Genomic DNA, 12,693 nt, shown 5'->3' on the forward strand with positions numbered 1-12,693 from the left:
TTTCATACCAAGAGCAACATCTTTAACAGCCTCTGTTTTATGGGGAATTTCTTGGGACTTCAGTTATTCTGAGACACCATACACAAAAGCAGACAGTTCAACACATGCCCAACGGTTTAACTAGGAAGCCCTTTTTGCAAAGTAAAATACACTTCAGGGACCTTTTACCTGGGGCTGCCGGATCCCTCTCTGAATAACACATGTACATTTTACCAGATGCTTTGAGCATCTTTCAGTTCCCCACTGAAAGCAGCAAGGCTTTTCCAAACCACTATAAGGTGGCTTATTTGAATCACTCTCAAAGCAACCAGGATGCATCTTGAAGTTTGTAAATGAGAAACTAACCCAGCAGCTGAAGCACAACACGTGCAGGTTCACAAATACTATGAAAAAAGCAGCGTGTAAATTCCTTTTAAGCTCTTTAGCTCCACACCAGGTTCAGCTGGAGGCAGCAGGATCCCTGTGTGATCAATGTACGTCACTCAAAGCTTCTCACCTTACTGATTTTGGCAGGAGGTGGCTGCGGCGCTGGCTGTGCTGGTGTTGGGGTTGATTGCGCTGAAGGCTGCGACTGATGCTGCGGCTGGGGCTGGGGCTGAGGCTGCAAGCCATGAGTGGGGATCTGGTGAACCTGCCCTGGTGTTGTCACATTCACCATATCATTCGTCTGCACCTCAATCTTGTAACCAGGTGGTAAGAAGGTGTTGAAACCCATGATCAAGTCTGGGTGGCCCTTGAAGAGCTGTGATACGCGGCTGATCACTCCTGGAGTGTCAATACTGAAGAAGGAATAAGAGCAAAATGTCACAAACCTCCAAGACCTTTTCAGTGGTACAGCAAGTTCTCCACACAGGAATTTTCCCTTCTATTTTCTCCCTTATCACCTCTAACCTATGAAATAATGCAAAACTGATTCCTCTGAATACGCTACTGAACTTAAGAATGACATTATCTTATTAGCTCAGACAGCATTCTGTATCTATGAGATCTAGTCCCCAGTCTGACCATTATTAACAGGCAGACAACCAGATGAATCAGCTATCAAGGCTGAAGCTGTGAGCTCCCACTCAAAGCAAAGATTCAGTATAAAGGAAGGGATGCATTTAACTTTCAACAACTGCTTTTACACTACTGCTAAAGGTGTGTTCCTCTGCACACACAATGAGAGAGTTTAGCTCCTGCTCTGTGCTCTCATGCCCACAAACACTCTTCTTAACCTGGAAGGAAGAAGCAAACTGCATCTTGTTACCTTTGAGATTTGAATTCCTTCATAATATCCAAGAAGTCATTGTAGACCTGTGGCTGGCTACCAAACTGCAGCTTCACCTGGTCAAGGTAAGACAGCGCATCCTCTACCTGGACACAGAACAGACAGGTAGGATCAGCAGAGAGGACTTTATTTCATCTCCCACTGTTCTGCACAACATGAAAACACAGCTGTTAGCCTTGAGCCTGCCCAGGGAATTAAGGAGCAAAAGATCATAAGCCTGGGTAGTGTACTACCAGCACCACTGGAATAAGAGGTACTCACTCCCCGCTCCTGTCTCACAAGATAAAACTGTACCAAAAAGAAACAAAAGGGGTAAAAAGCAACAGACATCAGCAGAATTACTTGGAAGTAATTCCTGCATCCATGGAAGTCTCAGAATAAGCAGCAAGTGGGAAATGCCATCATCAAGGTGGTAGATGTCTGCCAGGTACACACTTGCACGTTTTCAAGCAGCCAGACATTACAGTGCAACATAGAAGGGGGTTGAAAACGGCAACTGTGGGTGGCAAATTGTTTTACACCTCAAACAGCAAGAAGTGGATGAAGCGTTCATGTACCAACATCCAACATTCAGATGTGCTCAAAGAACAGCCCCAGCCTGAAGCGAGACCTCTGGGTCCCTAGCACCAGGCCCCACGCTCATCGGCTGTAAGAGCTACACACAGGAGCAAAAGAAGACTGTCACATATAGCCCCAATCTTGCACCAGCAAAGGACCTGCCATGGATTGCGCTGGGAGAAAGAACCACACAGTCTGGAACCCTTTTCAGAAGTCCCTAGCAATGAAGTGTCCTCCACTCAGCAAAGGCCTCCCACCAACACGGCAGTGGGTGCCACCAACACTGGAAGAGGCTCGCACTGTATTCGGAAAAGACTAAGAAATAGGCATCAATTCGTATCCATGTGCCTTCTCGCTAGAGCTGAACCAAACAGAGCTACTTAAAGGGATTATTTTTGGTGGAGTTTTCTCCTTTTTAAGGATTTTCCAGCACGTAATCCAAGAATAGAGCCTTCCTTACTCCCAAATTACTCCCACACAGCAACCCACATATGCCATGTGTTCAGAAAAGCTCCAAATGTTTTGGCAATTTAACCCATTCATACAAATACCCTGAATAACACGTGTTCCTTTTCCCTCCTGCCCTTAATCTTTGCCTAGCAAGTCCAGTTTTTATTATGGCAGTTCAAACAGGAGGGTTTCAGCAGGAAGAAAAGTCCCTTTCTGCATTTGGTAGTACTCCGAACAGGAGAAGCATTTAAGCCTTGTCAAGACAGCTTTTTGGAGGTCATCAGCTGGGAGGCCTCCCCCTACACATGGAATTGAAAAAGGTCCCCAGTTGCTCAAAGATTTAGGCAGAGGTTGGTTTATGTAAGGCATTACATTATGTCCGTAACATAAGAAGGACATGGGGCTGTTGGAACAAGTCCAGAGGATGTCATGAGGATGAGCAGGGGCTGGAGCACCTCCTGTATGGAGCCAGGCTGAGAACACTGGGGCTGTTCAGGCTGGAGAAGAGAAGCTGCGTGGAGACCTCAGAGCAGCTTCCAGTGTCTCAAAGGGGCTACAAGGATGCTGGAGAGAGGCTCTTTCTCAGGGTTTATAGCAATAGGACAAGGGGTGATGGGTTCAAACTGAAACAGGAGAGACTGAGATGAGCTCTTAGGCAGAAGCTCTTCCCTGTGAGGGTGCTGAGGCGCTGGCACAGGGTGCCCAGAGAAGCTGTGGCTGCCCCATCCCTGGCAGTGTTCAAGGCCAGGTTGGACACAGGGGCTTGGAGCAAGCTGCTCTAGTGGAAGGTGTCCCTGCCTGTGGCAGGGGCTGGAACCCCTAAACCAATCTGTGATCCTATGATTACCTTGAGGCGCTGGAACTGCTGCTGCCCTTGCACGGGCACGGCTGGGGGAGTGGGGTGAGCGTGGCTCTGCACCACTTGGCTCCCGTGGGGCTGCACCGGTGCTGTGTGGTGGTGGCCGCTGTGCACGGCTGCAATGGCTGGCCCATGGCTGCCTGAGCTCTGCGGCACGGCTGACACCTGCAAGGCAAAGAGGACATCACGTACAGCTACATACACAGGCAGAAAGCAGGAGCAGCCTTCCCAGACCCGGATATACAAGGACAAATGTAAGGAAGCAGAACAGAGTCTGACCTTTAACCAGGACTGCTAACAACCTCATTTTCTTGGACAACGACCGAGAGACACCTAAAACCAGAACAACTCATCCTATACTGCAAATACAGGAGTGCCCTCTTTGCAAACACATTATACACATAGGTTCTTTCCAACCTGCAGGCTCACTGGCTGTCTAGTCACTAACTCTAAGATAAAGACGTGCAAAAGGAGCTCAAAATGGGATTTTCAGTCTGACAGAGTCAAGGTCCTGTCTTTTCTCTATGACACGTGTCACAAGTGATAACCTGAATGAATCTTTGCGAGCTTCTATGCTCTTGCCATGCAGTTTGGGTACTGGAAGGCAAATTGTGGCTCTCTGGTACAAGCAGACTCAGGGCAAAACTCCACTTGGTATCTCCCCTAGAAAAACAGGGACAGAAACAGAAGGCGCTTCTCAGGTCTCCTTCATACATGAAACGAGAAAGGTTTCAACTTGGAAAATCCACTAAAAAAGCCTTTTAGAAAAATAAAACTGCGAAGTAAATTACTTTTCACTTTATGCAAACTTAAGTTTTCCATTCAAGCCTCTTTTAGGTGGGATATACTTTTCTTAATCCTTCCCATGAACAAGGAACAGTTTGCTCGCTGGTCCATCCAAGTTCTTTGCAGGAAGGACTGCCAGCATAAACACACCCTCTTCCAGCCCCTGCAAGTGTCTGCCTGCAGGCTCCCCAGCTCTGCGGTTGCCACTATCAGCACGAACATCCTGTCTGCAGAAGTTAAGAAGAAGCTGTGTGTAAAATCAAGCACTAGGCAAGGAGAGCAGCTCACCAGCAACACAGGCGTGGAACGTGTGACGTGCCAAAACCATGGCAAAGGTTGAACCCCTTCTCTGGTCTTTCACTGGGAGGTATCTCCAGTGTGCTCTTACAGCACATTGTTCTCTCTCCCCAGCTGACAGCTCCTTGTGAAGGGGGCAGGAGACAGGACAGTCCCACCTAATGACTCTGGGGTCCTGTCTTCTGAAACATTGCCATTTTCCCAGAGGTCTTCAATCTAAATACCAATCTGATCCAGTCTGTTAAGCTTAAGATCACCCAGGATACCCTCTGCCTGTGACAGAGCAACAAACCTTTTCCTGGTGAAGAAAACCAGAGAAAAAGCCCTCCACACACTTGCCTCTAGGATTCAGAGACCGTGATCTGAGAGAATCACTAAAAGAATCATGCTCAAAAAAGCCAAGTCACACCACGTTTGTTCAGGCAGCTCTGAATGTGAATGAGGCTGATAGTCCTAAAGCAAGTGCTTCAAATGAGACAGATGATAAGCACATTGGACAATCTCAGTTTTTCTTTAGGAAAGCCTGGTACTAAATCACAGAGCGTTTTGGGTTGAAAGGGACCTTAAAGCTCATCCAGCTCCAACCTCTTGCCACGGGCAGGGACACCTTCCACTAAAATAAAACCTTGTCTCAAATACGGAATTCAACACAGTACTGGCTGGTTATGCAGCAGGACTGCAGCTGGGACACACCTAAGGGATGAGCAGCCTTCCAGTATCTGAAGGGGCCTACAAAGATGCTGGAGAGGGACTCTTCATCAGGGACTGTAGCGATGGGACAAGGGGTGATGGGTTCAAACTGAAACAGGGGAAGTTCAGGTTAGATCTAAGGCAGAAGCTCTTTACTGTGAGGGTGCTGAGGCGCTGGCATAGGTTGCCTAAAGAAATGGTAAATGCTCCATCCCTGGCAGAGTTCAAGGCCAGGCTGGACACACCCTTGGGTGACATGGTCTAATGGTGAGGTGTTCCTGGCCATGGCAAGGGGTTGGAACTGGCTGACCTTAAGGTCCTTTCCATCCATAACCATTCTATGATTCTATGAGCACACGCACCTGGTAGCTGGGAGTTACTGAGTACTGAATCCCCGTGGCAGACTGCATGGTCTCCGAAACCGCCTCATATACCGGAGGTGCCGGGGCGAGCACACGGTGCTGGTGTTGGAAGGCTTCAGTGCTGCTGGTGATACGTCTCTGCTGCGACGCATACACGGGTGACTCCTGCTCATCCAATCGCCGCTTCATTCTGAACTCATGCTCGGGAAGCACAACGAAACCTGGGGAAAACAGACCCATTAACAAAGGCAATCGATTCATCGCTCCCTGCCTGTGCCGTGGACGCCAAGTTCACCAGGAGCAGGTAGGGCAAGTTCCTCTCTATTCATTAAGGTTCCTGATAGCTCAAGATAGGAGAGGGGAATTAAGATTCAGCTTTCTGCAACCATGTTTTATCACCCAAAAATACAGCCTTATTGTTGGAAATAAAATATTCTGCTTTAAAGTTAATGGTTTCTTCAATCTCACTTAAAGACATTGCCAGCACAGACGTCTTCAGCACACGCAGACCCTGAGCAAAGGCAACTCCCATTGAATGCGCTATCCGAACTACAGACTGGGGGACGGTGTGTTACCTACACACAGCCTGACAAAGCTGCCTACATTGAAAGCATGGAAACAAACTTCTCCTGCACAGCCCAGGTAGAATGAGAACCAACTGTGAGAGATGCTTTAAATATGTGGGAGGAAGGGGAAAGGAGGAGGCAAAAAGCAGGACGCGTAATCGGATTGCGAAATCACTTACCAAGCCCCCATGTGAAACATTCTCTGTTTAATACACATTGATGCATAACCTCAGTGAAACCCACAGACCCACTACTACACCAGGAGTATTTTGGATGCTGTATGCCACATCCCCACAGTGCTCCCAGCATCATGCTCCCCAGCACCAAGGTGAAGGGTGCAAATCCTAGTGCTTTCTATGCACTGCCAGTTATTGCCATCCTTGAGATGTTATGTGCTGTTTGTCAAACCACTGGGTGCTCAAAAGCATACACACCCTATTAAGGTGTTTGAGGGATAAAGAGAGTGAAATGCACCCTCTTCCACCTCTAATTCATCAGGACCTCTCCAAAGCAAGTCCTTTTCAGTCCCAATGCAGTTAAGCACATTCATTGCTAATGTGGACACACGGATAAGCAAGAGGGAATGAAGCTCCCCCAGAAAAATGGTAACAACAGTCAACTAAACCAATCACCATCTACAAGCTCATTGCAGTCTAAATCCATCATTAACCAAATAACCCAAAGATCATTCACCAATACCTTGGTGCATGTCAAATGTACACAGGAACTGGCAGGAGAGAGGTTCAGAATAGATCAAGCTAAGATTGAAAACACAGGCTTTGGGTGATGGAGCATTTTCCCATCTGTGCCCCTCTCTTCTAGTCTCTCCTTTCACTTGGAGGGCGTTGGGCAAGAAGGAAGATGTCTTTTTGGAGTTGCTCTTCAAATTTAACCTCTCAGAACAGTCCCTTGCCAGGTTCCCAAAACACCCAGCAGGTAGAAGCCAACAGAGGCAGAGGAGGACTCCTCACCCCAAGTAAAGGGGAAAGCTCACTAACTGGATCTGATTTACAAGTTACAAATTCTAAGTAGGTTTGACCTCCAGCACAGACTCCGAAAGCAGAGGAGCACACTCCAGGAGCTCATTTGGCTAATGGTGCCTGCACTGCTTGTCTTTTCATTCGGCTGGTCTCTGCTGACAAACAAAGAGCAAGGCAGGTTAACATGGAGCTACTCCCCTTGAGCACAGCCCACATTTAGCTTTGGAAAGACACTTTTATGCTAATAGGGCTGGCACTAAACTGAGCAAATCTGACCATGCATGCACCATCAGCATCCCACGAGCTGTCCTAGCCAGGAATTTGCATGACAATGGCTGACTGCATGAGTAAAGTCTGGGCAAAGCTTTGGTGGCATCTACTTATAACCCACTCCAGCTTGGACACCTGTCTGCTCTAGACACCGGTACTCCAGCCAGTCCTTCCACTGTCTGTTCATCTCCCAGGCTGGTTTGCCCCTTACCCCTTCAGTGGCACAAGAGCTCCCCTTGCCCACAGGAGCAACCAAGAGCGGCTGGTTTGAGACATGTACATGCAAAATTCCCCAAAGCAGCAGCATTTCCTCCAAAAATTCACATGTGATTTGCTGTAAAGAAGCAAAATGGTTCAGCAGGCTGAACACACTGTCTGCACTAAGAGGTGTGTGTGTATATGTGTGTATATATATACACATACACATGGTGTATACGTGGTGTTAAGCTTCTCATCCTTGCATCTCCCTTCCCTAAGCAATCCCACACTCGTCGCTTCCGATGGACTAACTAACCTTTCAAGCAGAGGCTATTTGAGGACAGGAGATGGCTGGAGGACTCATGTGCCCTTATGAGGATTAAAACGCCACCTCAGGCTGACCTAAGCCTTTTCCCTGTGGAGCCATCAAACATTTCAGCCCCGTGAGGCTGTGGCAGTCATGGCAGCACCACCACATACACACCAGCAGCATGAACATCAGGTTTTGAAGCTCTTGCAGACCAAGTGAACAATCGTCCAGAAACGTAGTTTGCTGTATGGTTGAGATTAAAGCTGCTGTTCAGTGAAAATCAAAGCTCCCTTAGGTGGTTCTTCCCTCAGAATTCCCCTCACCTTCACTAACTGAGCTGGGACTCTGCTTCTATCCAAGCACTGTACCTGCTTCAACTTTAACACTTCATATTACAGTGAATATATATATGTATATAGAAAGAGCCAATATTACAGGCAACAGCCAGTAGCATTAGTCAGTCTTCCTAGGTAACACTTCCTGAAACTCCTGCTTGGGGTCTGCATTGCTTTGGGAGAGCAACTCGCAGCAGACCACCACTTAACCAAGATCACTCATGCACAGGCTTTTTTAATCCCAGCAAAGATGATCTTGGTAGTCTGCTGGACCCACAAGAAGCCTAGCGATGTTCATCTGTGCATCCACCACCACTGAAACTCTAGGGAGAGGGGGAAGCACTGAGGGATGTGCCTTCTCTTCCTCACATGGCTCCTGCTGATCTTGGCATCTCCCAAGGATCTCCTCCATTCAAAAGCTGGAGAGCTCTGCTGTGCAGCAAGTCCTACCCCTCCTACAGACAGCTGATAAGGAAGAAAGGCTGTGATGAAACCCAAGACTAGACATGTCATTTTGAACTGATTTAGCCGAAGCCTCCTGCTCAAAGGGGCAGTTCCACCCTCTTCCACCCTTAGTGACAGCAGCTTTCTCTCAGCACCCTTGCTGGGGGCAAAGCCCAGCTAACTATTTCAAGGATAACTGCAATCAGTTGTGTCAAAGACTTGTATCAGGTATTTGCCCTTTGCTGTGGTGACATTATGAACAGTCTACACTTATTTTACATGGTCTTCTCAGGCATGTAGCACACATCCGGCATCCCCTTACTGACTTTGACTCTAAGATGAAGAAAGCCCCAATTCAAATTGCATAGTCTGTAATGTTAACGGGGGGGGGGCGGGGAGAAAAAGCCCTCAAATTACAGCAATGACTGACAGAAAGTCACAAACTTCAGGTACTTTTAACTTCAGTTAGAGCACGCCACATTCTGCCTCCAGGAGGATGAAACCTTTGGTTTTTGTGTCCCACTTTGCAGGGAAAAGGCACATGTAGGAACACACCTCCGATCTTCCCACCTGTGCCACCTCACCAGCCTTGCTTAGTGCTACAGGTAGGGTGCATCAGGCAGGTGTATCACAAACACATGCAGGGTCCTCGGCTGCTAAAGCCAGAAAAGAAGCTTAAAACAAGATATGTTACAGCTCAGTAACACCACCAGAATTATGCAGTTCTACCCTGCCAACTTCATCAGAGGATTTCCCCATCCATCTGCCTCATGTAAACCAGTGGGACTGGTAAAGGTAAGTGGAGCACATCCTTTCCCTCTGGTACCGCGGGGAGGAGAGGAGCAGCAGCGCTGACATGGAAAGGGAAGGAACAAAGTGAGGACAAGGCTGGATCCAGCCCTACACGGCTCCCCCCTCGCACCCAGCTCCTCTTCTGCCTGCTCACTCCTCAAAGGAAAAGGCAAAGAGAGAATAGGAAGAAAGCCAATTGGGAAGTTCTGCTGCCTGGGCACCTGTTGGAACCACAACACGCCTGGGGACTGCGCCGTCTGCACGACCAAGTTGTGAAAGGACCACTGGAGAGGAGTTTGGTCCCTGCTGAAAAAGGGCAGGGAAATCACACAGCTCCAGCTGATGTGTTTAATGAAAGCATGGGGGGGTTTTAAAAGGCTTCGTTTTGAGGGGAAAAAGGAATCAAACCTCAGGAGCAGCTCCAGCCCCTGGAAGTGCTCTTCTGACCCTGGAGCTCCTGCAGATGTCCCATGGGACAAGATTTCAACGCTGTATATCACAGTGCCTGCTGGAAAGCCCCCGGCCAAGGTCCCGTCAGCACTGCCGTTTGTGCCCTAACCTGGCCACACGACTTCCAGAGCATGACCCAGCCTGTTTAGCAATCACTGGGGTGTTTTCTACACCGTGCCACACAGCCCGGATCCTTTGCCTGTAACACAGGAATAAGCTCCCAGCCCCACTACAGAGAGGCACATTCGTGATGGAGAGTCACCCCCAAAAGAAATGCAAAAGGAAAAGGTGCTGGGAAAGCATTTGGGAGCAGACGGGAGAGTTTTCTGCAAGGTGAAGTGGTGCACTTGCCACGAGGCAGACAGGACGCAAATAAACCCCACTGGACTCATCCAGATGTGTAACACATTGGTGAGGCACCAATCTGTGCTTTGCTTTGGCAAAGGATGATCCAAATCCAGCTTTACACTCCATGCAGAGATCAGCACCACTTTCCCCATGTGCAGGGGGACTTATCAGGATACTTTTATTTATCAGTTTTCTTTGTTTTAATAAAGAGAGTAAAGACCCCACAGGAGTTGGAAATAAGCAGCATGTCCCCAAAAGCGCACCCCCTGCCTACCGCACTGAAGTGCCAGCTAGTATGGGACTGCCTCCTATTCCAGCTTTAAGAGCCATAAAAGCGTTCCAAGGCTAGAGAAGACCAGAACAGCAATCTGGACAGAAAACGATTCATAAATCCTGGAAACAGAAATGATGTGCCTGCCAATTCCAAGCCTGACACGTGCCAGGAGGCTGCGTGGAGGCTCCCCCGGCGATCCGGAGAGCATCCCCCTTCCCAACCCTGCTTGCAAAAGCAGCTTTCATCACCCAGAGGTGCCCCAGACTTTAAGGAATTGCTGCAGTTTTACTGGGGGAACGATCACATTGAAGCTTTACAAACAAATTCACGCCAAGAGACCACTGATATCAACCAGAAGCAGTGGGTGGGAGGGATGAATATGAGATGCTTTGGGGTGAAAAAGAAGGGCTTCCTTTTGCAAAGCCTGAAAACCCCCACTCATTTCACCCAGGCAGGGAAGAAAAGACCCTAAAAAGTGGGTTTCTGTATGTGGAGATCCAGCACGGGCTGCCACAAGGCTGCCAAGGTGCTTTTAGGTGACGAAGGAATCTTCCAGGTGCTTTACAATGATCATACTAACACAAGAGGCCATTTTATTCTATAGTCTTAAGACCACAGTACTTTAGAACAACATCTACCTCTCTGAAACTGTAATTTTTTAGCAAATTAGAAGTTAGGACTGGAAAACTCGAGCGCAGACAGAGCTGTACTGAATTAAGCAGCGCATTTCCCACTTGTTTACAGGCCCCACACCTTTTAGCACACCTGATGAATATACAAGCAACAAGTTAGAGAAGAAACATAAGGTCCTGGGTCGTCCTGGAGCTTCACTTTAGCACATGAACCAGGTTTTGGTCCCTCCAGACCATGCAGGAGATTAAAGACCCACACAGAGCTCGAGATGTAGTTAATAACTTGCTCCAGTGCTATTTTATACACATTATTTTGCCGTTTTGCACCATTTTAGTGGCCCAAATAAAGCTGTTTCTTTGAGGACAAACCCTTCCCATCCGACACGTGTTATTAGCACAAATAACAACGATTAAAACTCATTCTGAGCCCGGGCCAGGAGAGATGGTATCTAATTAAGCAGATGCCAAGCACGTTCCTGTTTTGAGCTCTATCTGAATCCCAGGAAAGCCCTGAAGCGGTTTTTTATGGATATACAAGAGGCTAAAGAAATAAACGGGCTTAAATGTCAAGCGCGGGGCTGTGACAAGTGCACGGCTCGGCGTGGAGGGGACACGTACAAAGGGAAGCCGGCTCGCTACGGGAATCGCGAAGAAACCAACGCGGAGGAGAGGAGCTCCCGGGTTTCCGTACATCCGGATGTCGCTCTAACAGGTCCCCAGGGTATCGACTGCGAAAACCGCGGCGGGGGCTCTCCGAAAAGCCACAGGAGAGCCTCCAGCGGCACCAGCGCCGTTGAGAGTGGCCGCGGGGCCGGTGCAAGGCCCTCTGAACGGCAACTTCAGCGGGAAGTTAGGGCGGGCGGACACCGGGGCTCGTCCTTCCCTCCCCCTTAACTCCTGGGATCCCCACCAGGGGGAGGAGCCCCGGCGAAGGACCCATCTTGCAATGCGGCCGGTACCGGGGGCGGGCAATGCGGGAGCGAGCCCGCGGGGGCGGTCCCGCCGCAGCCCGGGGAGCGGCACCGGGCGGAGGGAGGGAGGGCGGGCGGGCGTGCGGAGGGGCGGGAGCTGCCCGCCTCGCAGCGCGCCCAGCGGCCGCCGCACGCTCCGCCCGCCGCTCCCGCCATGCCGGGGCCGGGACACCCCCTTCGCGCAGAGCGGGGCGGGGCCGGACGGACGCAAGACCGCCCGCGCGGGCCGGGGCTCCCCGGGGACAGGGAACACGGACCGGACCCCCCCACACACCCTCCCACCACCACCACCGTTCCCCCCCACCCCCCGCCAGGCCCCGCCTCCTACGGGTCGCCGGAGGGGGCCGGCACCGGGCCTGGCGCCCTCCGCGCCCCCCCCTCCCCGTGCTTTTCCCGCTTACCTCGAAGCGGGCCCTGGCTGCGGCCGAGTCTCCCTCAGGGTCAGGGGGCGGCGGGCCCCTCCCGGGCGGGCTGTCCCCGGTGAGGTGAGGTGGGGGGGTCCCCGCGCCCCTCCTCCCGGAGGAAGGGGGCGGGCCGGGGCGGCACCGGGACCCCGGGCGGAGGGAGGTGTGGGGGGGTTCTCCCGGTGGAGGGGGGGGTAAGATGGAGTAACCGTCTGTCGGCCGCCGCGGCGGAGCGCTGCCCGCTTCTCTGTTCCCCGGGAAATCCCGCCCCCCTCCGCTCAGGGGGGGGAGCCGAGACCGCCTATTGCTCGACCGGCACGTCTATCATCTGCGCAGCCAATCAGCGCCTTGATCCCGCCTACCTCTCCGTCTCCTATTGGCTGAGACCGCCAGGAAGGGGATGTGGAGAGGAAAGGGAGGGGAGTGTTGAAGAGGGAGGGGGGGGTG

The 12,693-nt window shown here is 50.6% G+C and overlaps 1 protein-coding gene across 1 annotated transcript in view; it reads right to left on the reverse strand.

The window, feature by feature from the left end:
* Positions 1-12,693, reverse strand: part of SIN3A (SIN3 transcription regulator family member A) — a 34,245-nt gene extending 21,552 nt beyond the window's left edge. Inside the window, exons 1-5 of the mRNA XM_080626309.1 lie at positions 12,244-12,693; positions 5,273-5,493; positions 3,126-3,302; positions 1,250-1,356; positions 497-779 (exon numbers count right to left, since the gene is read on the reverse strand). Of these exons, the coding sequence (XP_080482435.1) occupies positions 497-779; positions 1,250-1,356; positions 3,126-3,302; positions 5,273-5,461 (756 nt within the window). The 5' untranslated portion in view covers positions 5,462-5,493; positions 12,244-12,693. The remainder of the gene's footprint in view (positions 1-496; positions 780-1,249; positions 1,357-3,125; positions 3,303-5,272; positions 5,494-12,243) is intronic.

This window comes from Psittacula echo (genome assembly GCF_963264785.1).
Source record: "Psittacula echo genome assembly, chromosome: 10".
NCBI lineage: Eukaryota > Metazoa > Chordata > Aves > Psittaciformes > Psittacidae > Psittacula > Psittacula echo.